Raw genomic sequence first — 27,883 nt, forward strand, 5'->3', positions numbered from 1 at the left:
TGTGAGACGGAATTATTGAACCTACAAAAAGTTGTACACCATTGTGGTCAACGTTTGAGTTTGGAGAAAAGTAGGGCTGTCACTCAGTTAAACAAATTTTAGTCAATCATATTCAATATTTTTTTTTAAAAAAATCATTCTATAGCAAAATATACTTTCTTTTGTTATTTTAAATATAATTATTAATCATCCTTTAATATCTCTGGGTGAAATGCATATTTTATGAAGCATGTGTGTGTATATAGCAGGCATTCTCTTAGAACAGGGGTGGTCAATCTGTGGCCCTCCAGATGTTGCAGAATTGCAGCTCCTGTTGGCCTCAGCAAATGTAGCCAGCAGTGGCGTAGCAAGGGAGGGGCGTAGGGGGTGGGGCGCCCCAGGTTCCAGGGGTGGGGGTGACACTCCCCTGCCCCTCCTGCCCCTTCCCACCGCCCGGCACCCCGCCCCTGCTGCTCCCATGGCGACCAAGCTAACCGCTGAGCGAGTGGCGGCTTGTGGGGCTGCCCTGTCCGTAAAGCAGCATGGATGGGGCAGCCCACAAGCCGCCGCCCACCCGCTGGCCCGCCTGGTCGCCGCAGGAGCAGCAGCGCCGTGCCGGATGCACGGCGCATGCCCGGAAATTCCACGCATGCACAGCCCACCCCAACATGCGTCGCGACGCCACGACGCACACGTGACATCGCAATGCCCCGTCCTCCACGCCACTGCCCCGGGTGGCACAGAGGCTTCCTCCGCCACTGGTGGCCAGTGCCCTGGGATGATTGGAGTTGTAGCTCAGAAACAACTGCAGAACCAAAGGTTCCCCACACCTGCTCCAGATGTTGTTGGACTCCAGCTCCCATCAGGCCAAGCATGCATAGCGAATGGCCAGGGATGATGGGAGCTGGAGTCCATCAGTGGCCACAGTTCCCCATCCATGAGTAAGCAAATGAAATAATATATTTTAGAATAGCAGATGGCATCTGAAATTTTTATAACTACTTGTATTGAAGTTCATTTTAGTTTTTAATCTATTAATTGAACCACTTAATTTATTATGTGTTGCAATCCTAGTGAGAAGTAGCATATTTTATAGTAAGTGATTTTATAGTAAATCACCATAGCACTGCTTAAAAATACTCTTATTATTACATAAAGGATAGTGTGAAGAACCTCATTGTATTTTCTTCACAAGGCAATGATGATACCTGACAGCACAATTTGACACTCATGTTGTGTTTGACCAGTACACATAAACAGGCCAATATTTAACATTCTCCTTTCACCTAGATCATCTTTATCCAGTGGATATTAAAGGTGAAAAACCCGAGGTTCTGGAAGAAGATGCTCATTCATATTATACAAAGATTTTAGAGGAGCCATCATCTGCTGTTGAGTTTTTATCTATTCCAGGAAGAGGGAAAGTAAGTGTAGTTTATTTCTTCTTTCTAGATAGTAGCAAAATGGAACCACCCTTGCCCAGAATTCTTTGTAATGATGACTTGGCTAATCCCATGGAGTTAAAAATCACTACATGTTTCAAGCCAAACTATGACTTTTTAGTTTCTTGATGAGAATGTCCAAAGCAGAAGTGGGCAAAATGCAACTTAATAACTTAAATTCATACAGGCTGAAATTAAAAAGAAGCAATTTATTTACCCTGTTGATCAAGGAGGGACAATAGCCCAGTTTTCCAATATGTATATCATTCCAGATCAATCCAGAGTTGTGTAATTGCCTGCCAATTGTAGGTGTTAGTATTGTCCTTGCCTGTTTCTTCGCCTTTTAAAGAGGGCTTATAAACATTAGCCCATTGGTTTGCCTACAATAGCTTACTTGACTTAATCCCACCTCAGCAACTGGTTTCCTGGAGCAGTTGCTTGGGACTCAGCACCCTGTCAGGTCTTATGCCACAAACTGTGGCTATGGCCACCAACTTGGATGGCTTTGAAAATGTATTCATGGAGGATAAAGCTTATCAGTGGTGCAGTGGGAATAGACTACACCGAACAGGAGTCAGTGGATTTCTTCAGAGTACAGCAGCTGGCTTTAGAGAAATGCTGAAACATAGGGCTCGTCCACATTTCTGCTTTCCCCACTCCTTTCCTCCAGGGAAATATTACTTTTTACTGCTGAATTGAAGCAAACATCTGTTGGGTTTTCTGCAGCTTGACGTTTGCTCTGATTCAGTGGTGAAGAGCGGGCTTTCAGTGGGAAATCAGCAGGGCGAATGAAAAACTGCTCGGACCTGTGCTTTCTGGCATGGGACAAGCATGGACAGCCCATAGTTGCTGCCATTGCTAAATCAAGAGTATTTTTTACAGTATTCAGTACAGCTGAATAAGCAATTTCAGCTGAAACAGGTCCCAGGATACATTTGGCAAGAAGGAGTGGGAGATATAAGCTTCTTGACACACAGCTTCTTACAAGGTTGCGTTCTGACTTGGCAACAATTCCTTTTTCTCATGCTTAACGTAAATTTTCTCACACAATTCACCTTCCTCAGATGCTACTAGCTACAATGACTATGCTCCACCTATGCATGGGAGGCAGTATGCCTCTGTATACCAGTTGCTGAGAATTGCATTTGGGGACAGTGCTATTGGATTGATGTCCTGCTTAAGAGCCTCCTTTAAATATCTATTTGGTGAAAGCAGGATGCTGGAGTAGATCGGCCTTTGGCCAGATCCCATAAGGCTCTTCTTATGTTACTATGGCTCATTCCAGCTGAAGCCTGCCCTGCTGCCCTGCCTCATCTGTGGTCTTGCAAAGCGGCAGCAGCAGGGAGCAACAGCAGAATGGACAATTCCCTGGTGAGCTTTGGGCTGAATAGAGTTACCCATTTCTGCATGGGTTGTGGATCCATTGGGTTGTTCCTCTCTCAGAGAATGATGGAATCTGGGGGATTTTCCACTAGACATGGCTGGTGCTCCTGTTCTGTTGAGGCACTTTTCTCACTGTGGAATGGTGACACATTCACTCCTGAGTCCCCTCACCATCACTGTGGAGCACATAGATCACTTTGGTATTCAAGTGAACTGCCTGCAGTGAAACTGTTGCACTGCTTGCCTGTTTGTTTCGAGGCCCAATGCAAGGTGCTCACATTAGTGTTTTAAGCCTTGAACAACTCAGGACCCAAATCCTTCAAAGGCTGTCTTCTTCCCTACTCACCACCTCAAGTTCTGAGGTCGGCAGAAGGAGGCAGGAGCCCCCTTGGTAGCCAGTGTGGTGTAGTGGTTAAGAGCGGTAGACTCGTTATCTGGGGAACCGGGTTCACGTCTCCACTCCTCCACATGCAGCTGCTGGGTGACCTTGGGCTAGTCACACTTCTCTGAAGTCTCTCAGCCCCACTCACATCACAGAGTGTTTGTTGTGGGGGAGAAAGGGAAAGGAGAATGTTAGCCGCTTTGAGACTCCTTTGGGTAGTGAAAAGCGGGATATCAAATCCAAACTCTTCTCTTCTTCTTCTTCTTCCTCCACCCTCAGAGGCTGGCATGGTGGTCACCCAGGAGAGGGCCTTCTTTGTGGTGGCCCCTTAGCTGTGGAACTCCATCCCCACATAGGTGCATCTGGCACCTTCATTATACAGCTTCCAGAGAATGCTGAAAACACACCTCTTTATGCTGGCTTTTGATATTTGTAGTGTATATTTTTAGGGCCCAGCTTATTTTTTGTGATTGTCATTTGTTTTTAACTGTTTTCAGTATTGTGTTTTAATATTGTAACCCACCCTAGGACCTTAGGGTAAAGGGCAGGTCAATAACAACAATAATTTCAGTTTCCCACAATGCCCCTGGCAGAGCACCAGTTTGTGGAATTGAGGTAAATTGAAATGGCCACTTCCAGGGGCTTTACAAAGATAAGGCCTTTCAATCCTGGAGCCAGCATTGCTCAGATCATGGGTTTCTGTTTCATCTGGCTACATCTGACTTGATCGGTGTGTCCAAGGGTATTTTTGATTACTGCTACTCAGGCAGGACCTGTCCATGCCATATAGGAAGCCTCTTATGAAACTGAAGGGGCTTTCCAGTGCAGTATTTGTTACGACATGGGGATGAATGTATCTACTGTTCAATTAAAGATGTCAACAATCCCACTGCGTGCAAAGAAACGCTTGGGTGTGTGACTGAAGTACCTCATTGGATTCTGGCTGCAGATTTTATTTCCCCATAATCCTGATCTGGGAGGACATTAACACTGTAGATTGAAAGTTGTTATTGCATGATCTGCAACTGCTTGGATACAGTTGATTTGGTTTCAGTGCCAGAGGGTGTTTTTGATTCTAACAATTGCGTTTTCTAATGTGCATTGGGTTGTCATGGAAAGTTTGAACAAAAAGGGTTGATGCAGATGAGATAAAATGCTTAGAGATTAAGTCTGCAATGCAGGCTGTTCCCAGCTGGAAGGAAGCGGGATGTTTAAGTCTTTCTCCCATCCCTCAATCCTTTTGGCATCCTTTCACCATGTCACTGCTTCACAGTGCAAGACAAGTGGGTGGGGGGGACTTCCATAAATGCATTAGTTTATTGAGCTTGAGCAACTGAAAAAGCCAACTGAAATCATGGCTTCATGCAGTTTTGGGACATGGTTTGTAGTCATTTCCATGGGTGAGTGGAGAAACCAGTGTACCTGAGGTGAGGTTTTTATGTAGCCTGAGAGGAAAGGATGCCTGGCATAATAAAACATTCTTTCAATGCCCTCTGGCGTCTCAAGAACGGAACTGCTTCCAAAGCTAAATAAAACACAAGACGGGGTGGGAGGGAGGGAGACACACACACACACACACACACACACACACACACACAAAAGGGTTCAGGCTGTTGTTCTGTCCTTAGCTCAACCTGTCGTGCCTGGATGCAGAGTTAGCATCCCATCTGGTGCTCAGTTGGGGAGAGGGGGAAGGGGGACTGAGGAGCTTAGCACGCTAAGTGATGCTGCATCCTTACAAAAGCGAGACACAATAGGGTGAGCTAAGGATGCAGTCTTGGCTATGATTTATAAGTATGCTGGTTTCTGTGGTTTATAATCAGAACCTAAATGTTATTTTAATTTTCTGCTGCATTTGGGGGGTGGAGTGAAAACAGACCTCTAAGGAACATCTCCCCTTTGTTTCTTTCAGCCCTGTCCCCCATCCCAGTTATAACAAACACTTGGATTTGGCAGTTTGCTAATCAAGTTCTGTGATGAAAAATTAAAATGTTCCCAATTTCAGTAGCAAAGAAAACTGGGTATTTGGCTTAATGTTAGGGTGGAATAAGATTACATGGAGATAATGTTTACTCCATGCATGAGATGAGATGCTTGTAATTAACATCCCCTTTCCCCTCAGTTCTACCACCTCACCAGTTTGGGCCTGGGTATTGCCCTGAGTGTTTTGAATTTGTGTGTTGTTTGTTTTTAATTAAACTCAAGTATCTTTGCTTAAACTAGTTTTAAACTCTCATACATTCTTTGAAAAAAAAGTGAAAAAAACAAATTGGCTATGGCTTTTATTTAAGGTGTATCTATTCTGGATTATTCAGAGAGTGCAGCTGAATTGATCATATACTGTAATTACTTGAGGTGTGTGTGACTTTTTTGGGGGGTGTCAGTTCCAATACCCAGTATGCCAACTTGTATTTGGTTGGCCAACCACCTTAAAATCACAGGATACTTCTTTCATAGATGATTAGGAATTACTACCTCCCTCACTCCTTGCCCCACAAAAAGTAACACATAGTGTTACAGAGTGGGGCAGCCTAATCTTACTGATTACTTTATAAATGCTATGATCAATTTAGACACTCAGGATTGATTCAGAACTGATAGGAAACCATTGTTTTCTATTTGTTTATTTAACTATTAATTTACCTTTCTATATTTCTTTACCACCCAATAACAAATGTTTTCTGGCCAGCAGTTATTTACTGTGTCAAGGCTTGTGTTCCTGTGCTTCTCCCTCCTTCCGTAATGAGGGAAGGAAGTTTAAAGCTTCTGTTTGTGGTTTGAAAGAAAACTGCAGTCTCTTTTATGTAAAAATACAGGAAACTGGTTTGTCTAAACCACAGTTAACAAACCAAAATTTGAAACTGGATTCATCCTGGTTTGTTATAACAATTATGTGCTTGTGTAGTTTTGGAGCCTCAATGCCATTTCTCATAGACAGATCCCAAGTTTATACAGTTGGACTTTTGCTATTAATTGAAAAAAAAATCTGCAGTCTTACTTTTTGTTGCAGATTATGAATGCAAATAACTGCTTTGATTACAGGTTAAACTTGAGTCTCCATTGATGCACTTCCTTCCTCTGTATAAAGAAAGCAGCAAACATAAGCTTCTGGTTTTAATTGATCCACAAGATAAAAACACAGGTGAGTGGCTTCCCCTATTCCTTCAGTTTGCAGCATGGCTCACAGAATGATCTGAAGTCATATGATATGATTCAGCTGCTGAAGCTAAGGGAGTCTAGCCATGAAAAGGGTCTGGATGGGAGGCCATCTGAAAGTTACCGGTATATGTAAACTGCTCTGACCTTCTTGGACAAAGAGTGGAATATAAATGTAACTACTACTACTGCTAACAAATACATGAAAAAAAACTTATTCATTTATTTGATTTCTTACCGACCCTTTATCATAATGTCCTGGGGCGGGTTTCAACAATAAAATACATGGTTATTCTTACGCCTTATCCTGAAATCAGGCCATTGAACCATCTAGCTCAGTATTGTCTACAGTGACTGGCAGTGGCTCTCTGCAGTTTCAGACAGGAGTCTCTCTCAGCCCTACCTGGAGCTGCCAGGAATTTGGAACCTTCATGCAAAAGTATGCAGAAATTGGGAGAAAAGATAGTAATGTCTTTCCCAGGTTCTTGCTGCTACTGCAGATCCAATGTCAGTGGGCAGGTAAGCAGCATTACTTTATGCTACTATTTAAATAAGCACTGAAACAAATGTCTCAATAGTTTTCAGATACTGAAACGTGGCAAATGCATTTTAACAATGTGTTTCCTATTTAAGCTGAAACTTGGGTGTTGGCAGTGGGTTTATAACGTATGCACTCTCATAAATATTCATGAGCTTTGTGGAATTGCTGTAAGAATTCTTACTTAAATATTATACCATTTTTAACTTCCCTCCCACTACAAATGCTCTGAATAACTTTTTGTCTACAAATATTTGTGTTCTGCAAAAACACACACAAACCAACACAGGAGAACATTTCCTTCTCTATGTTTTATCTTCCTATTTTATGCATATATTTGAATTTTAATCCACAACCCAATTTTAAAACATGGTCTTACTTCATTACTAAACTCTTCCAGTTTCTCTCTCAATTGCCTACTGATTTGCCATTATTTGAGATTTGCTAACTGAGCCACATTGAGAACCAAAGTTACAGCCTTCGGTCAAATATTTTATTATCACTGTTTCTAGACACCTTGTGACTGAGATCTCCCTTAAGCCTGCTTTAATATGATTTCAGGATGGTAATGGTTTGTGCTAAGGTATAAATGGGAACAAAAGAACAAACTGTTTCCTGACATCAGTCTATAGTAATGGAGAAGAGTAAACTTATAAATGAGTTTTGGACTCAAAACGTTCTCCTTGTACTTCTGTGGAACACTGTGTGCCATAATACCTTCACACTGAATTACAAAACTAGGTGTAAAAGTTTGAAGTCCATGCAATAGGTAAGAAGTTTATCTTTTCCACTTCAGTTTGTAAAGGTTACATTTGCAATAGGAAAATAAAGGCTAGGAAGACTTCCACCAGTGGAAACTATGGCCTCCTGCCTCTCCTAGGATCTGTGAAAAACTAAAGCCCTATTGGGGAGCCTCCCACTATGCTGTCTTCTCCCCCATGCTCCACCTGTTGGACATGGGTGGTGACTAGACTAGGACATGTCAACCATGTCCTGAGCTGTGTTCTAGATCCTCAGATGTCTTATGACCTATGCATCATGCATGTCCTTTACAACTGCTCCCCCTGCCCTAAATCAGACCATCCCACCACATCTTGCCACAACATACCCAACTTTGGACCTTTCTGAGATTCTGAATGTGCATTTATTAATTTTATTATTTCTTTCTTTAGAAAGATTTATAAACCACTTAACCCCAAAGCTCTCTAAGCAGCGTACATAATAAAATGGCAGGTAAGATCAGTGCTATTTTTCTCGAAAAAGAAGTGCTGGAACTCACCATGAATGCCTCTCTTGTAATGGCAAAGGGGCTAGAACTGAGTTCCTGTGAGTTTCAGCTGGAAAAAGGCCCTGAATAAAATAATAATAATAATAAAAACTATTGAAAAACAAATAGGCATAAAATAATGATCAATAAAACACATAATTTTTAAAAAACCCAAATATAAGTAACTAAATTATATATCTGTGTAGGCTTGCTGAAATGAAAAAAGTTGTCATCAGTCTTCAGTCTTCTTCTAAAACAAGGGAGTGAAGGTTCTGCCTCATGTCAATGCACATACAGGTCCAAAGCATTTGAGGCCCTTCCTTCTCTCTTCTCAGTGTATTTTGTTTGTTTTCAGTGTTGATATGGCCTTCTCCATAATGAGGGCCACAAAGGTGTTATAAGACTTCTTTGCATTCAAAATGGGCTAAATAGAACTTGAGGGGGCTGAAGTGGGCTAAGGGGACTGAAACAGGGTCTTAAGTGGGCTCAATGGGGACTTACCGTAGGTTGGCTAAGTGGGGACTTAAGTGGGGACTTAAGTTGGCTAGATGGGAACATAAGTGCACTAAGGGAAAATCTGTTTATTATATTATTATACTATATTAATAGTGGAGGCTGGTCCATTAGGGCGAATAGGGCACTGCCCCACCAACCACACTGTGTCCTTAGTCAGCTCCCACCTGCCTTGTTTCTTACAGCCAGTCCAGTGGATGACATTGGCTATCCTCTTCTTTCTCCTCCTCTGCATTCTCAGTATTGCCTTTGCGGACCTCAACAGGCAGCAGGAGGAGGAGGGTGGAGACAAAGCCAGACCTAGTCGACTCCACCTGTCATTGGCCTCCTTGCCTTCTGCCGCAGCAGTCCCAATGGGTACATGCCACCACTTTAAATTAATGGTGAATATACCTTCATATGGGATATGGAGAAGCCTTTCCCTCTCCTTCTGCAAAGAGATCTGTACAGGCAAAGTAATCCAAGCAATATGATGTGACAGTTGCTATGTCAGCTTTACTGGACTACTTTCCCTCTGTTCCTTTAAATTATTGAATAGCACAGGAAATGTGCCATTAAAAAGTCAAGTCGTTCCATGTATTTTGCATAGAGTTTCTTTAGGCAGAGCCAAACCCTGCTTGCTATTAAATCGACACAGCTCTCATTGACATTGGACTCCTTTTGTCCCATTTGTCTGGTGCTTGTTCACCATTGCTAATTGCCTATTTCTTGGCTAGTGTGGGAAGATGGAGTTCTGGAGCGGTACCCAGTGCACTCATTCTATTAGTACAAGTATTAATGCTTGGACAATGGTATTTCCATACCCACCCCCTGTGCAAACCCCATGCCTTCTCTGAATCTGCTCCAGAGGCTTGGGGGAGAACCTAGAACAGATTTAGGCAATGCACAGGGAGTGGAGAGGATAAAGTTCTGTTGAGCAAGCATATAGCCTTGTGCTAACAGAATGGGTTATGTTCTGGATACACTTGGATACAACCTTTTGTGGGCTGCTCATGCTTCATAAAGAAAAATGAAAACCCTCTGCAAGGGAGTGTGAAATGTGTAATGAAATGGGCCTAGCTGTAATTACGCATCTGCAGCTTCCCCTTTTTTTCTTTCTTTCACAGCTTGCATGTAAACACATTTTGGTGCATGCATCCTTACTAATTTATTCAAATTATAGGTTAACTAACTGATTGCACTTAGCCTTCAAGCTCACTTGGGAGCTAGTGCAGTGAGACCAGCCTTATATATGTGCATTAGAACATTTGTACAGTCCTGGGGCTAACATAGGCAATTGATGACATTCCTGTTAAAGCTTTTTGCGGTTTGAAATGCACCACTTCTTCCATTTCACTTACTGGTACATAAATTCTGCCCTCCACCATTAAATGTTGTGTAGCTTCTGTTCCCTGGTGTGTTTTATCTCACTCAGTAATGTAAATCTTCCAACTGTATTTTTCTTTCTGGACGTATTATTCGATTGAAGTGACAGTTAAGAACAAGAACAAGAACAACAACAACAAAAACATTCCTTGCATTGTTTCCCTGTTGTCTTCTGTACTTATTTCAAGGTGTTGGAGATGACCTATAAGTAGCAATGGATGGTCTATGACAATTTTGCATGTGTTCAGCTATAAGTTTATTTGTCCTCTTTCTGAGTTAAGGTGTGTGTTTTAAAAAATCTGAACAATACTTTACATTGAAACATGTATTTAAATGTGTAATCTATTTTACACATTTCTAAGTGTCTTTTATCCTAAAATATGATTTTTTAAGTGTATGTGCTTTGGGATGAGAACTTCATCTCAAAATTTGGAAAAACACAGAATATTGACATTTGCCTGATGCTTGCAAAAGGCCTGCCTGGTCACCCTGGCATTGTAGGTTGTAAATACCCAGTCTGCGTGGTGATTGGCTTATGATGTATTGCAATGCATTGATTTTCTTGGAATTGTGTTTTATTGTTGTGAGCTGCCCTTAGATTATTGATGGAAGAGTGTTATAAAATGTTTTAAATACTGTAAATAGAAAAAAGCCCATATCTATACTGCATGACTGGTATGACCCATTGTAAAGTGACTTGAAAGAGGGTCTTCCCTGTGGTGATAAATACTTTTGGAGGTTCTTTTGCCTTCCTTGGTGATTATTTTCCATTGTCAACAGGAACACATCTATTTCCAGTGGCATTCTAATGCCAACCTAGGTATGATTAATTCTATGTCTGCTGCTGAATTGGTTTTTATAGTTACTGCTGTGATTTACTTTTGTTATTTATGTTGATTTGAATTCTTTCATCTGTATACTGCCCTACAGTACAAAGAGTGGTTTGATAGATAGTTGATAATAGAAATAACTGATAACAGCAACAGGAAGATAGCACAGATATGTCTCTGAAACCCTGTATGAGCTCTTGGTATCATGGTGGCAACCATTTAAATGAAACGTCTTCATTTCATTCTTTTTTAGTATTAGCAATTTATTTGCATAGTTCCTGGTGGCTTATTGAAGATGTAGTGAAAACGGCTGATCATTCCCGGGAGGGGCTGAAACAGGTAGGTATTTACTTAAAAACCTTTATATCTGTCAGCAAGATGGTCTCAGTTGATCATGTGCTGGTTTTTTTAAAAATAGGGTAGTGATGCTTATTGCCCCCCACTTGATACATTATGGAATGTATTATATGAAACATTAACCTATACATGTCGTGATTTCCTTAATATCTAGCTTTTCAGAGAAATTGGACTATTTTGGAATGGTGTGGAGTAGTAGCAGGAAGAGACCAAAACTCTTGCCTCTGAAATCTCTCCTGAAGGCATAACATTTTTGAGTTTTCAGCACATGTTGGTGGTACCTTGTTGCTAGGACTGTCAACCATTTATGGAATTGTTTGTTGATAAGCACATTTCTGATTAATTAGACCCTATTAAAGCATTCAGAGAACACAGGAGGGCGTAAAATGTAGCAGGACTTAGCATGCTAGTCCCATCCCTAGTGTGGCCATCCCTGTCAACTCTACCCTCAGCCTTCCTACAAATAAATAAATAAATAAATAAATCCTTCCAGTAGCACCTTAGAGACCAACTAAGTTTGTTCTTGGTATGAGCTACGAAAGCCCATACCAAGAGCAAACTTAGTTGGTCTCTAAGGCGCTACTGGAAGGAATTTTTTTGTGGTTTTTTGTGTTTTTACTATGGCAGACGAACACAGCTACCTACCTGTAACCTTCCTACTAAGTGCGGGAAGGTTAGGAGTGGAACTGACAGACATGGGGGCAGAGCTGGCACATGTTCCACCCCATACTTTTAGTCCCCACACATTCTTTGAAGGTGGTTATAGGGCTTTGGTTTATTCAAATTCAAAGTAGTTTATTCAAACTTCAATGCTGGGGCCAGGCATCTACAAGTTTTGACTAGACTTGGTATTTAGCTATAATTTGCAATTGCCATTGGCTTTGACCGCCCTACTCCAGGAGAGGCAGGATGGAATATTGCCTGATAATACACCAAGCTCAAGGCACAGTGTGACTATGAAAGTGAGCACCTAACCTTCTTTCCAGCTCCACGCTTGGGGCAGGAACTCATTGCACCAAGTCTCAGAGATGTTTTGAAACCAGTGATACATCCTACTGGTTCTGAGACTGGAAGCACATGGCCATGTGGGAATCTCTTTTTGTTTCTGTTAAGTTTCGACCCCATTCCCATGAGCAGTTTAATCCCATCACTTGTGCTGGGGGAGCAGTCTTCCTGGGGTAACAGTGCTGTGCCTGTATTTTTGTACCTAGCAGAGCTAATGCCAGCTTCAGGGGGTTGGCCAGCAATGCAGATGGAGGAAAGAATAAGCCAATCCTCTTCCAGAGCTTAGAGAATGGTCTCTGAAGGTTCATGATGCTCTTACCTTAGGCAATGCCTGGATGGTAACTACATTTGTGGGCCAAACTACGTATGTTTTCCACTTGCCACATAGAGCAGGGGTCTGCAGTTCTTCATTAAATGGCACAAGAGAAAGGTTTAAGCTCACTGTGCACCTTTTCTCACTCCCACCTGCAGCTTCATTGACCCAATCCAAATTGGGGATCTTTGCAGCTGATTTTAAGGCTAAGAAAGAGATGTTGGGAGATCTGATCATAGATCTTCCATGTCATGTGTATTTTGGCCTGAAGCAGCTATGACCTTGAAGGAAGATTAGGGTGTGTGCATATGTACCAGTATTTGCTGCTGCTGTTGTTGTTGTTCAGTCGTTCAGTCGTGTCCGACTCTTTGTGACTCCATGGACCAGAGCACGCCAGGCACGCCTATCCTTCACTGCCTCTCGCAATTTGGCCAAACTCATGTTAGTAGCTTCGAGAACACTGTCCAACCATCTCATCCTCTGTCGTCCCCTTCTCCTTGATCTTTCCCAACATCAGGGTCCTTTCTAGGGAGTATTCTCTTCTCATGAGGTGGCCAAAGTACTGGATCCTCAACTTCAGGATCTGTCATTTCTACCCTTTCAGGGTGCATCTTTCTAAATACTTTCCCATGGATAATTCAACCATCCATGCCCCCACGTTCCACACATTATAAAAACGAGTAATCTTCCCCAGCCCCATTTCCATTTTTCTGCTGGTTCGTCCTTTTTGATTTCTATCCACTTTGCCTCCTTTGGCCAGGTACTAAACGAGACAATCAGATAATAGAGTTATTTCATTTTCAATAATAGCCCAGCACCATTAGCGCTGCTTGATTGGCCATCTGTTGCGAAGAGCCAGCCTTATTAACCTTTGGCACAGTGTGTTACTTACACACCCATTTACAAATGCCTTCTGTCTTGGACCATTTAAACATATATTACATTTATTTTATGGAGTTCTTTTTGTTTAAAGGGATTTCTCTCATCTAAAATTCCTCCTGTGCTTTCCTCTTAATTTTAATGCCGTTTGACATACCTCTCTGACTAAATCTCTATTTTACATATTCCCCAACGGATCAGAAACAGTAAGTCTATTATGTGCAAGTGTCTGATAACTTTAGAGCAAATTAGTTTGTTTTGTGTTTTATTTATTTAAAAGCACTTAAATTGCTTAATATTTAAAAATCTCTAAGTGGCATACAAAAGTACAACCAAAAGGCAATAAAATGGTTTCATAAAACAGTGGTATAACATAAAATCCAGTAAAAAAGCATTACAGTGGAACCCCGGGTTATGCACGCAATCCGTTCCGGGTCGCCGTGCATAACGCGGGCGTGCGTAACTCAAACGCATGTAAAAAAACCTGAAAACCCAGAAGTCGCGCGATTTTAGTGCTTCTGTGCATGTGCGAAGTGCGCAGAAGCGTTCTGCGCATCCAGCGGTCATGCGCGCTCCGGAAAACACTTCCAGGGGGCAGGAATGCGTATCCCGAACGTACGCAACACGGAGTGTACGCAACATGAGGTATGACTGTATAAAAAAGATAAAAAGAAGAATTCAGAATTCTTCTTAACCACCTTTCCCATCAGTTTTTTTTTTCTTGATTCCCTCTGTCAAAATCTTACTTGTTTTCCAACCTTATTTATTACACATTGTGTAATCTGGGAATATTTCCTGTGCAAATCCTATATATTTGGGCAAATTCATGTTCTTTTGTCATCCTGCTGAACCTTACCTCCTCAGATATTTTGACGTCACACGAATCACCAACACCAACAAATGTAAAGCACTTTTACTGGAAACCAGAATGTTTTGTTTTCTCTTATTTTCTTCCCTCCCCTGCCCCTATTTGTTTTGTAAGGTCCAGACATTTGAAGAAAGAATTGTCCTCTTTGTGCTTAACGTCATTATTTTTGGAATGCTAGAGAGGAGTTTGACTCATGATGTGCTCTTTGTGCCTCATTCGGAGAAAGAGTTTGCCAAAATATTTTGGAGGAGTGGAGGTGCAGCTGCGTTTTACACTGTAAAAGTAAAAGGTACACTTGTTTTATTCATGCACGCATACTGAGGAAAATGAAGGGCACCATTTTAGATGGTTGGCTTGGTTTGGAGAATCCTATCTCAGCTGCACAACAACCAGACCCAGAAGTCTCCAATTACTCCTGGTTTTCCCCTTCATGCAAACTGAGAAACTGTGGCCCACCAGCGTTGTAACAAGACAGGATCTTAAACCAACTTCAAACTATGTTTGAAAATGCTGGGTTTTTCTGAACCTGGTAACTGTAGTTTCCAGGTTTGGGTGAAGTGGTTAATTTGAGACTTCTGGGTTAGATTGCAAATTGGCTGTTTGCTCAGGCAAAAGGTTCAAACATATCTTGACTTAATAAGCCCAAAATAGGGTTACCTAAACCAGGGGTAGGGAATGTGTGGCCCTTGTGGAATTCCAACACCCATCACCCTTACCATTAGCTGGAGCTGATGGGAGTTGCAGTCCAACAGCATCGCTATAGTCACATAATCACTGCCACTGATCTTAATGTAGCCAGTATTTGAAAATTGATAAAGGCTTGGATATATTACATTTAAAAAAAAAACTTTGTGTTTTAAGAACATGTGTTGTGGTTCTTTGGCTTTTCTTTATAATTCAAAGTGCAGCTACTGGCTAGCCATTCAGTCCTTAGCTAACTGTGTGAGCTAATCGTTAAAAGATGGTTTCTTGATACAGAGATCTCTCTTGAGTGCTTTGGTTGGGATAGCAATAGGAGCTTGAGGATGCTGACTTCCGCTTCCCCCAACTAACTAGCAAGAGGAGCTGATGCAAAGTGTGTGTATGAAGAAACAGCAGTCTTGTCATAGAACATTGTATATGATGTATTTTCAACATTGTTTTATTCGTACACCTCCCTGGGAATATTAGTTGATGGGCAGCTATGCAGGGTTCCAGCTGGTCAGTCATCCATACCCTTTTCAGGATATGCCATTACATTTACCATCTTTCTGGGTCGTCGTCCCCCCCTTGCTGGCAGAGGGTAGGGGGCTTGGTTTAGATGGCTATAGGGGTTCCATCAGATTCCAAGCATCGCCTTTCTTTCTGTCTCTTTCTACTAATGCATGCATTTTTTTATTTTTGCATTAGATACAAAGCTTTGAATATACTAAGAATTAAACAAATATACAATGTGTTTTTGTTGGTTTGTGTGTGTGTATCTACACACACACACACCAAGCCATGCCTTCTTTTATTTTTATTTGAAGCTGGAGATTTTGCTCTCTCTTTTGGGTTTTGTGTAGGCGTGTGTGTGTGTCTACACAAATCACACAATGGGTTGACTTTGGGTACCATTCAGCAGAAACATTCTCTCCTGTTACACAAGGGCTCTGTCTGCAGAAGGTCTCTCTGGACAACTGTCTGCCAAGCCAGCTTGTTAATCAGGGAACTAACTGGAATGTGCAATTTTGTTTGGTTTGAGTCTTTCAGATGTGGGGCAGGATGGGGTTGGGCTTTTCCTGAGCTTTTGGATGTTTGAGAGCGTTAATGGCTGTCTCTTTTCTCTGCCCTTGTAATTGCTGTTTACCATTCTGCTGGCTCACAGGTTAGTCATTTAGCATGCGTGACCTAACCAAACAGATTAAAGGCCCTGAAGAAGCAGACTTCACAAAGGCTGCCTTCTGTGATGGCATCCGTTGACTCCGCTTGTCATTTCCCTTGCCCATAACACTCAGTCTGTACACCCAGAGAGTAAGAGAAGTCGTCATACCACCTCTCCCCTTCCTTTCAATTCAGTGACTGTGTGTTGGGGAGCAGGAATGTGCTCAGTAGCCATGCCTTCTGATTCTGATATGCCCAATGGTGTGCTGTGCCCTTGTCAGCTGCACATTCAGCATTAGTGAGGGGGGTGTCTTTAAAATGTCTACAGAGTGATTGCGTTGGGATGTAAGGGCTCAGGCAGGCCTTAGGGCATCTTGTACCCCAGTTGTTGAGTGTTTGGTATATTAACCCAAGAACCTTTAACCTGGACTGGTAGGATATGGGCAGCCAATGCAGATGTTTTAACAGAAGTGTCACATGCTCTTGGCTGTCTGCCCAGTCAGCAGTCTAGCTGCTGCATCCTGTACCAGCTGGAGCTTCTGGACCAGGGCCAAAGGCAGTCCCACGCAGAGTGCATTGCAGTAATCAAGTCTTAAGGGTACCAGTGCATGGACGATGGTGTCTAAGTTATTGCTTTCCAAATACAGTTGTAGCTAGTGAATATGACAGATGATAAAAGGTGCTCCCCACCACTGAGGTCACTTGGGTCTCTAATGACAAAGTTGTATCCAGAAGTTGTAGAGGTTTGGAGCTTTTAGAGTTAACAAGCTCAACCGGTTGTCCCACCCACAGGAGGAAGAGCGTCACCGGATGCTCTGTGTACTGTTGTACTGTGTAATGTGATACTTTCTGTTTCTTTTTCCGGAGAACGGAGAGAAGGGAGAAGCCACCAACATGGCTTGCGTCTCTCCAGGAATGTAGATTTATGCCTTGTAAAATAAAGCTTCTAGATTAGAAAGAAGCCGGACTCTGTTGTCTGTAATATGCTGGCATGCACACAACCCGTTGCGTGAGAGAAGATAAGAAAAGAAAACTCTGCTGAATAGCACAGGAGACGGCAGCAAGGAAAAACGCTTCAGGCAGGTACTCGCAGGGGAAGCGTGCCGGGCTCCAGTTGTGCTAAGGTTGGTTTGAAGTGTTTCCAACAATCAAAAAACTCTTCACACCTCAAGCTACATCCCTACTTCTTTAGAAGGAATGTAACTCCATCTAGAACCTTTGTATAGTAGGCTCCTTTCCAGCGGCAGAGCTAGCCACTCGGGTGCCCGGAGCGGCATGCGCGCCCTGCAGCTGGGGACAGAGCGAGCCGCCCATGGCGGACATTCGGCATGCTGCCTGCCCGTGACTCCCAAGCCTCCCCCGAGCTGTCAAAACAAAGGGGGGATCGGGGAATGCTGCCGGCAAAGCGGCGCAGCTCCCCTTCCCCCGATGGCTTGGGGTTGGCTTGGGAATCGTGGGCGGGCGGCATGCCAAATGTCACCCCCCTCTGTAATGACACCTGGGGTGAACCACCCCCCTTCCTACGCCTCTGCTCCTTTCTACACACACCCCCTCCAATCTCCATCCAGAAAAGCAAGAAGATTATTGGAACTCAAGGATGCATTTTAGCTAGAAGAAAACACTCAATAGGATGTGAAGTAAGGCTAGTGTGACCTAGGGAAAGAGTGTGACCTAGGGAAAGAGTCCCAAGAGCCAAACAGAGAGAACCAGAGGGGTCACATTTCATCCTTGGCCTGAGGTTCCTTATGCAGGATGATCAACTATTTAATTGAGCTGATTCTTTTTTGGGCTGTCTGTGCTGGTCCTTTAGCTTCCCAACCTTATTCCAGGTGTTTGCAAGATTCTATCAAATTAAGAAGTGAAATAGTAAGAAACTCTATGGGAGGACAACAGGATTGATGAGCCTGCTAGCAATTCTACAGTCCCCTTTTAAGGTTATTGCAGATCTTGTAGCAAAACCTTTGTCAGCTTCCCAAAATGAATGGGCTCATGTTGCCAGAATCTGACATCTCTGCCGGGCTGCCGGCCAGTCCAGGATGTGCTGGGTTTCTTGGCTCTTGCAGGGGCCTAATGCTTTTATTAGCTGTGCCCATATGCTTGATCTTATGAGTAATTGGAGGGCAATGAGTCCCACCCTAAGGGAGCCTTATGCAGCAGGATTCTTGGACATTCAAATAACTGGGCTGTCCTCATAAATGGAACAGAAAAGAGAAGATGATGCTATTCATGGCTGGTCTTGAAGGAGAACATGGTTGCCAGTTAACCTGCCTGTGAGATCAAGGGAAGAAATGGCAGCTTGCTTCTCTGAAACCATGAGCTCCCAATTTAGCTGGGCCTGCAGAACATGTCACCCACCAAGCTCAACATTGTTCACAATACAGTGGTACCTCGGTTATGTACTTAATTGGTTCCGGGTTGCCATTCATAACCCGAAAAGTACGTAACCCGAAAATTGTGCTTTGCGCATGCACGAACTGCACAGATCGCTTCTGCGCATGTGCGGATCGCACAGACCCGAAAATATGTAACCTGAAGTGGACATAACCCAAGGTACGACTGCACTTGTTTTGTGATCGGCTGTGTGTGTGATTGCAGCAAAACAGGAGGGGAGTTGTCGCTCTGATGAGCATGAAGGGGTCACATGTTGTTTGGGTCTGATTTTAGCTGTTAATAGGCCTGAAAGGGTCTATGTTCATTCCTTTTTAAAAAGCATTTTTATACTGCTTAATATTTCAGAAATCTCTTAAGTGGTGTATACTTTGAAAAAAACAAAAGACTAAAACAAAAACACAGCCTAAAACCAGTAAAACAGCAAACATAAAGCAAATAAAACAGGAATTCAGAAGGTTCAGACATGCAGAACAGGATGCAATGTCAGGAAAAGCCTGGGTAAAATGATTTTTTTTTTTTACAAGATATCTGAAACCACTGATAGTTGCTACTTCACATATGACAGAGGGGAAGGTATTCCACAGTACAGGGCAACAACTGAAAATTCCTGCTTCTGGGTCATCACCCTATGATACTCTGTAGGGTGTTGTGCCACATAAAGCGTTTCCCCAGGTGAACTAAGTGATCTTACAGGTCTACATGGGGGCTGGCAGGCAGTCTGTCAAGTAACCTGGTCCCAAGTTCTTCAGGGTTTTGTATGTTAACAAGATATTGAACATGGCCCGGTAGCTGATTAGCAGTCAGTGTTGTGTGTGAGCAGCGTTTTTCAAAAAGTAGTAGGAGTGAGAAGAATCAGCCTGTTGTATAATAGAAAGAAATATACTGTGTATAATGTACACAGTGATTTTCAAAAACCAGAGAGAGACACACAGAGAGAGAGAACGCTGCTGTGATATATTTCGTATGGAAATACTGCTCTTCTGCCATATGTCAGAGCCAGGTCAATGTCACAGAACCCAGACCTGGGATGGGGCTTTTCCAACTCAGGATCTTTCCTATCTATTACAGGAGCTGCAGCCTGGAACCAGAGCTGTGTTTTGGGCAGTTTCTTGGTGTTTATACTATTCCACCCAGCGAGCTGCATGGTTTTAAATCCAGCTTTCTGTCTACAGCTTCATAGTGATTTTAATAAACTCATTCATGAGCTGTGTTTGGAATTTAGTTTAATTACAGGCAATGTTGTTTTCTGCTTCCAGGAAGCCTGTGTGATGGGTACTCCAGCCAATGCTACATGCTCCCAGTTTTGGACACAATGTTTGTCCGAAAAAAGTTTAGAAGAGGTGGAGTTGGTATGAAAATGTTGCAAGATTTCTGTCAGACATTTGCAACTGAAGTTGCCCTGGGACTCAGCTGTCCTGTTTCTGCTGTCATGTACCAAGGTAAATGACTTGGTATAGAAATGTTTGGCTTAAAAGGTAATGATGGTTTGTAGGAAGCACAAAGAGGCTTTCTGCCTGTGTATCTATAATATTTTGTATATTTTAAGTGGTTCTAGTTTGCAGGCAGAAATCTCTCACATGAATGTGCATCCACTCTGCTATGAAAACATTAATGTACAGTCAGGATTTCAACAAACAACTAGCATGTTTTGTGTTATCTAATGTCATAAACGATACGTCACTTTATGGGAGGGTTAGGCCCCAGGGATCATTTTGGTTAGATCAGCAGTTCATTTCAGGGTGTGGCTGCAAAAGTTGGAAGACAAGAATTCTGTAGTATACATTTAGGTGTGAAATAAATACATAAATGAGATGGTATTGGTGGTTCCTAGGCTTTAATCTCAATAGTGCATTCTTTCATCAAACCAATACAATCTATTTTAACTTGTCCTTATTGAAAATGGTATGGTGTGAGGCCAGGTCTATTGAGTTACTTCTCATTATAAACAGCTGTGCAGCATCTACTGAGGCAAGCCCTTAATTTTTTTATTAAAAACAAAAAGAAAAAGTCCCAGACACTGCTGTAAAGAAAAACTCAGTTTGAGCGGAAGACATTAAGCTCTTTTCGACAGGGCTGTTCACTGGTTTCCAAACATTGTTATAGAACTAATTGTTGCATAAGAAACTTCAGAATTCCCAGGCTGGTCTTTACATTCTTTCAGACTGCTCCAAATGCTCAGATATAAATAAAAATACTCAAATTGTTGTTCTGTAATGGCCCATTACATATGTAAAATGATAGATTTTCCCACCTTGTCTCATGCAATCTGTAGAACAGTGCAAGTCCATCCCAAGATAAAATAGAATTTCCTTAACTTGCTTGATACAAAATTCTAAATGCAATTTTGAGGTGCTATTTTGAGATAAGAGGGGACGTGATAGAGGTCATAAAGTAGATAGAGAAAAGTTTTTCTCACTGTCTTATATAAATAAAACTCAGGGACAGGCTTCCTATAAGCATCTGGTTGGCCACTGTGCAAACAGGATACTGAAGTAAACGGACCTCTGGTCTGATCCAGCAAGGTTCTTCTTCCATTCTGAATAAACAGGAGGCCGTCCAAACACAGCAACCCTGGCTTACTACATTTTGAAGTCAATGAAGTCATATAGTTTGCCATCTAAGCAGCCCCCAGTAAGACCCTTAGGTCCAGAACTGAAACTTACTGAACTGCACTGCTGGCTAGGATGCAGTAGCAATTAAGAGGCCTATATATAAAATGGGTGGTTTATTCAGTCCTTATTTAATGTGTTTCAAGTCATGCAATGAACCTTGCACATTTTTCAAAATGTGTTTTCTACATATTTCCTTTTAATGAGTACAGTGCCTAGTACAGTGTTTGGCGCTTTATAAATAATATTAATAGTTACGGGAAGGCAGGTTAAGATAGTAGGCATTCTTAATAATAGGTTTCCATTGAGTTTCTACTTGTTTCACCTTGAACAAGTCAACTTTCCTGCTTAGTTTGTCAGAGATTCTTGGAGACGCATCCAGAGGAACAGTCTCGACTGTGGGAAGTAGAAGCCCCGGGAGACTGGAGCCAGCGTGTTAGTATCTGGCTGAAGATTCAGATGGAACAAAAGCTTCAGAAAAGTGAGTTAAAGAGCAGCGAGGGCTGTGCTGCATCACATCTGTTAATTTTAAGCTTAACAGACAAAGGTAAAACTGAGGAGGATTTCCTGGGCGATGTTTAAGTGGTGTGCTAAGTGGGAATTCAGAGCTGCGTTCTGTAACTGGTACAGAAAGATGATACAGAACCTGTGATGGTTAGTCTGTGGGGTTGGGGACAGAAAAACTGGCCTACACTGAATCAGAACTTAACATTCTGCTGCTCTCCTGGTCAGGCAATGGTCTCATCTAGAGCACTGAACACAAATTCATCCAGAGCTGGAATCACCACATGGATCCCTGCCTTGTCTAACATGGGATCCTTCATCTCCAGTTTAATTGCTTCCTTGTTCTTGTGGGATTTTTCTCTGTGTTAGGCGTGCTAGAGTCAATTGACTAATTCTGTAGGACCTATAAGTGTATGAATAAGGACCAAACTAGACAGGACACCATTCATTCATTCATTCATTCATGCAATTAGCAACTGCATGGCTGTTTGTGTGTTTTAAATAAGTAGCAGGCATTGGGAACCCAATCCAAATTGGGCCTCCCTTGGCTGTTGTTTGTTCTAAACATCTGAGATGGATCTTATAATCTGGGCAGCCTAGGACCTCCATGCTTTTGCCCCAGGGAAGTCACATCAATGCTGCTTACATAGCGGTTTGCCATCACCCACAGAGGCACACTTCATTATCTCTTGAGACAAACAGATGCCAACAACAACAGCTCAGTGTCCCAAAGGCAAGCATGAGATACCTCGTGTGTAATACGTTGCTGGTTTATTTTGGGATGTATATATTTCTGTTTCACTTAATACCTCTTAAGTGGCTGCAAAATCTTAGATACAGCTGAAATTAAACTCTGATGAGAGCAAAGCTTCTACTACTGTGAACAGACATCCATGCCTTGATTGCATTGCATGAAGTGATATTCTTTATGTAATGTTGTAGGAATTCTAATATGTTCCCGAAAAGCCCCCACCTCCATCCCACAAACTAAAATGTAGTTTTACATGTTGCTGCAGCACTAGCTGCATCTAGTGGTGAACTTGTAAAATTGCACCCTAGACAGAATGTGGAGAGTTTTTACTGTGCAATCAAATCCTTGATATGTTTATTCAAAGTGAAGTCCCACTGTATGCAGTGAGGCTTGTTCCCAGGTAAGAGTGCTTAGGATTTCAGCCTTAATTATGCATACAAATGGGTTTGCCTAGGTTATGAACCATCACATATACAATAATGCCCAGTTTTAAATTAAATTAAATTAAATTAATTCAGTTTTAAAATTATTTCTGCTTTCAGAACCCCCCCTCAAATGTTCATGTAATCCTATGAAAGGGATTAATATTGTTCAGTGTTATGGAGTGAAACATTTTCCACCACAATCTTTCTGCTGCTGTATTTTTCTGCAGAAAATCTCCCATTTATAGAAACGTAACTGGAATGGATAAAATAACAGTCAACTTAAAATCAAAGTTGTAATTAAATTTAAAGGTGATTTTCTCTAGCAAGCTCTATGCTCACAGATGTTGAGTCATGCTAATATTCGTATGTTAAGTATTCAGTCCCTTCATTTTTTTCCTTAAAAGCTAAATGGCACAACAAAAGTGTGTGCTATTTAGTTATCTTTCCTTAAAAAATTAACATGTTTTAAAAAATAATAATTTCCAGGTAAAACTTTGTATTTTGAATAAAACATTTAAGCCGCATTAAATCATATGTTAAAGGTGAAATACTTTTAACTATTGTGAAAACACTGAAATATTTATACACCATGAAAAATTAATATGAAAACTATTGCGGCGGGGGTGGTGGTGGTGTTTACTAAATATAAGTAAAATAAACATGTTAAATCAAAATTCAATCTGTTTAGGAAAATTGATTTCCCCTCTCTCTACCAGTAATCCCACATAACCTCAGTTGGTGAGAGTAGCCTATTGGACAAAGTTGTAAATGTGCCATAGTCACATTATACAGCCAATTGATATACCCGCCTATTGATAACAAGCAGGCACCTTCACTATTCTTTTCTGGCACCTGCTTGAAACATTCTTGTTTAGGCCATCCTACCCAGGTGCTTATAAATGCTGATATGAATTTTAATCTGTTTTAATATTTTAGGTTTTGGTGTGTTTTACTGTATTGTAATTTTTTCTTGATTTTCTTGTTTTATCTGTTTGTAAACTGCTTTGCGTTTGTTTGTTTACAAATAAGCAGTGAGTTGAAGTTGTTGAATGCATATCAGTTTGGAAGCAAAACAGTGCCACCTACAAATCAGATAGCACCACCTACAAAAACAATCTGCAAACTCCTCAGTAACTGACTTTACAGGGTTTCAAACCGGAGTCTTTCCTAGCCTGGGATGCCAGAGATTGAACATGGGACATTTTGCATGCAAAGCATGGTTCTGCTACCGAGGAGCATATACCCCCTATCTAACATTTAAAGGAGAACAATGTTGATGCTTAATGCCAGGGAGGGTATTGCATAAACAAGGTGCCACTCCTGAAAAGACGTTTCCCTAGTTGTCACCATATATCTAAAGGTGAAGGAACAGAGAGAAAGATACCTGAAGCAGATTTTAAAGATCAGGCAGGTTTATCTTAGTAACCTGACCTTAAGACATTTAGGTTTAAAGGTCAAAACTAACACCATGAACAGTGTGTATTTGCCAATATGTTGCTTAGAGGCTCAAGCTAATTAATTGCAAGTTAAGCAACAGAGAGTCTCGAACTCAGCCTTCCCCAACCCGATTCACTCCAAATGTTTTGGACTACAACTCCTATCAGGCCCAGATGGCCCAGCCAAGTTGGAGAAGGCTACTTTTACTTTGTCAGTCCACCGTGTAACAAGATGGCCAGGTCAAAACAGGAGGATATTGATTGTGGTTGCAATTGCAAGTGTGTCTTTTTATAAAATAAAATGCAATACCTGTTGCCATGGAAGAGCTACTAACCTCCTTCTATTATGATTTTGCCCTGGGAAATGGATTATGTCACTCTAGAGTCGGATGTGAGCTGCTACATGAAGAGGCTTCAAAATGATGAACCTGGGCAATCAGATGAAGGGCGGATGAGTCAGGTGCGCTGATGAATTAGTTACTTTATAATCTGGTTTTTCATAACTGCTGAAATCATGATTATTTTAGCACGAGGCCTGAACAGGGCAACTTGTCGTCCACAGTCAAGGCTGGGGTTTTAGTGCTAGGCCATTGATTTATATGACTATCGTAATTAAGATATATTTTTGTCTTTTCTTTAATTGAGACACACAAACAATTGGCCAATATTATTCATGGTTCTCTGAGTTGGAAGTGCAACAGCAGGAATCATTCAGTTTGTAACTTAAGAGTTAACTCTGTTAGTGTTAAAGTCAACCAGTCAAGAAGGGATGAGTTGTTTTGCATGTGTCTCTGTGTTCATTTTTTTCTAAACCTTCTGTGTTTTTACAAACATGTTTGCATCTCTTTTACCATTTCACTCACTAAGATCATATATGAGTGATTATTTCAAAGTGTGTTCTTTCCCACTAGCCCCCACCTTATTATTATTATTATTATTATTATTATTATTATTATTATTATGCCTTGCTACAGGTTGATAGCCTTGTTATCTGAGTCTTGGGGTCTCTGTATTTTGACCCAAAAACCTTGTGGCCTGTGGCCCAGAAAACTGAGCTATTTCAGACTATTGTTTATTTATTAAATTCATATCCCACCCTTCTTCCCAAAGGAGCCCAGAGCAGCAAACACCACAATAATAAAACAGTATGATTTAAAAACAAATTAAAGGCTTAAAGACAGTTAAAAACCTTGAAGTCCACCTCCCTCCTGTTTGTCATCAGTGACAGTGAGGCAGCAGATCCCTTTAAAATATTATCTTATTTGGAAATGCTTATGATTTGGGGCTGTACAGGTTTTTTCTCTGCTTTGTATTTTATGTTATTGATTTATGTACTACTTTTATTCAATGGTTAGCATCCGGTTCCCCCCCCCCTTGCCCATCTTTCTCAAGTTTGTCTCTAAATTAATTTTTTTAGAGCATCTAAAAATATTTAATTGCATTCACATACCCTCACAGTTATTGATCATGATTGCCATGCTCAATATCTTTCAGCCATCAAAAATTTGGGTAAAGATTTTAAATTTCTCCTGAAAATCAGTGATGAGGGAGACAGATGCACCTCACCCAGGAGGGCATTCTGCAGGCTGGAAGCCACCACTGAGAAGGCCCTGCCATGGGTCAGTGCCAACCATGCAGCAGCCAGAGGGTGTCATCAGCAATAGGGTCTCTGCTGCTGATCCTAATGCCTGAGATGGTTGATATCAGTTTGAGGATGTATATTCAGGCTTCAGAGTTCAGACACATAATGGCAAAAGCTTGGCCTCTGTTATATATCAGTTAGCTGTTGTTCAAAGTGTATGTAAACTGACCACAAACGGAAGGAAATTTTTCATGAGGAGGAATACATTTCATCTGTAATGTAGGAATTTATATCTGTCTTATTTTAGAAAGTTGCTCGCAGTCCTAACAAGGCTTTGCCATATGAGGCAGAGGAATTTAAAGATGACCCAGAAGAGGTATTCAACCCTGAGCCTTACAGTGAAGAATATGCTGAAAAACATCAAGCTCATAAACAGCAGTGGAAAGGCTCAAAGAAAAGAGCAAGCCAAGGAGAACCTTCCGAAGATAGAATCTCTAAGCAGTTCAGAGCGACATCCTAACTTTTGCACATAGTATAAGCAATACAAGGACAAGGTGTGAATGAATGAGGCAGAATAGTTTGAAGACTAAACAGTGAGACAGAAGGCCCCTGGTTCAAATATTCCCATAGCCATGGACTTGTTTAGGCAGCCCGTTGCTCGGTCCCTGCTCCTGCCAACCTAGCAGTTCGAAAGCACGTCAAAGTGCAAGTAGATAATTAGGTACCGCTCCCACGTTGTTTTTGCTGTGTTAGGCTGCACCAAAGTGACCTCTCCAGGGCACAAGCCTAAGCAGTGTGCATGGAGGTCCTGGGCTGCCCAGACGACAAGACTTCTCTCTTGTTCCCACTGATGTGATCTACAGGAAAGCAGAGCGACACATTTGGCACCAGCCTGGCTGCAGGAGTTTCCAGAAGGAGGCATACATGACACCACATCCTAGGGACCCCACTCCCGATTTGTGTAAGGTTTACTCCTTAGCCTTTTCTTCTCCCGAAGATGCCCCACAAAGCAGTGGGTACAGATTTTTCCTCAAAGTTTACTCCTGAAGCCTTTCTCATGAATGAGTATAGCCACAAGGCAGTGGAGGTTTTGGTTTAGAGTTTTTCTTCTCCTAGATGGAGAAGAATCTTCCCAGGTTGACGAGCCCCCTCAGTTTCCTCTACAGCACATGCAGAAACCACTTTCTTCATCGTTGGACCCACTATTGGTCTCATCTGCTCAATCCGCCGGAGCCTGTCTTCTTCACATGCAGGGGAAGTCCCTAACTCACCAAGGATTTGAGACCCATCGGCTACTTTCACCTGGTTTAGCTGGCCAATTGAAGCTGTTTCCCAGGATGTGACCGCTGTTGCATGCTGACAGCTTCTAGGAGCCAAACTACCCCAAAAGGAACATGACATACCCCTCACCAGAGGTACTACCCCTCCCCTAATACCCCATACACCCAAAATACGCAGTTGTCCTTTGAGTTTGATGTCAGGTGCTGCTGTCTTTTCTCCATTGCCTCCACTTCTGCCCTGGAGCCTTTATGTGGTTTGCTGCCAGCCTCATGTAAGTGCCTCATGGCCAAACACACTGTAAGACTGTGCATTCTATCTATCCATCTATCTATCTATCTATCTATCTATCTATCTATCTATCTATCTATCATCTATATTGCTGCTTACAACTGTGATTGTTGCATACACAGCAGGAAGCCACTGTACATCCCAGTTGTGTGTGTGAAACAGCCATATATACAGAAATACAATAAGAAACAATAATACAGAGTCATACGACTCATAATTTATTTGAGGCAGGCTAAAAGAAAAGATAAAACTGTGTTATGTGCTAATGTTATGTTTTGCTGTCACCACAAGATGGTGCCACTACACAGCTTAATCATGGCTACAGCACTGCCCTGGAGAGCTCTGAGCCAAAGGTTCAAGCATGCACTGTTGTAATTTTATTAACTTTTTAGCAGGGATGCAAGCAAGAAGGCAAAGAAAGCTTGTCTCTGATATTTGCTAATCAGATTCAGTTTAAGGCTCCAGCTGCCAAAGTGTTGGGAACTTAAGGTGAAATC

General features: G+C 41.9%; 1 protein-coding gene across 2 annotated transcripts in view; it reads left to right on the top strand.

Annotated features, from left to right (window-relative positions):
• The window catches only part of FAM169B (family with sequence similarity 169 member B), a 39,966-nt gene extending 13,465 nt beyond the window's left edge, over positions 1 to 26,501 (top strand). The window contains exons 2-9 of one of the 2 annotated variants that reach the window (XM_033167377.1): positions 1,270 to 1,403; positions 6,229 to 6,328; positions 11,109 to 11,194; positions 14,392 to 14,566; positions 19,767 to 19,859; positions 21,472 to 21,600; positions 24,619 to 24,695; positions 26,125 to 26,501. In XM_033167377.1, the coding sequence (XP_033023268.1) occupies positions 1,270 to 1,403; positions 6,229 to 6,328; positions 11,109 to 11,194; positions 14,392 to 14,566; positions 19,767 to 19,859; positions 21,472 to 21,600; positions 24,619 to 24,695; positions 26,125 to 26,337 (1,007 nt within the window). In that variant the 3' untranslated portion in view covers positions 26,338 to 26,501. Of the gene's footprint in view, positions 1 to 1,269; positions 1,404 to 6,228; positions 6,329 to 11,108; positions 11,195 to 14,391; positions 14,567 to 19,766; positions 19,950 to 21,471; positions 21,601 to 24,618; positions 24,696 to 26,124 lie in introns of both variants that reach the window. The other variant, XM_033167376.1, reaches the window with a different exon arrangement.
• Positions 26,502 to 27,883: the final 1,382 nt, after the last annotated feature.

The sequence above is a fragment of the Lacerta agilis genome, chromosome 13 (assembly GCF_009819535.1).
Source record: "Lacerta agilis isolate rLacAgi1 chromosome 13, rLacAgi1.pri, whole genome shotgun sequence".
Lineage (NCBI taxonomy): Eukaryota > Metazoa > Chordata > Lepidosauria > Squamata > Lacertidae > Lacerta > Lacerta agilis.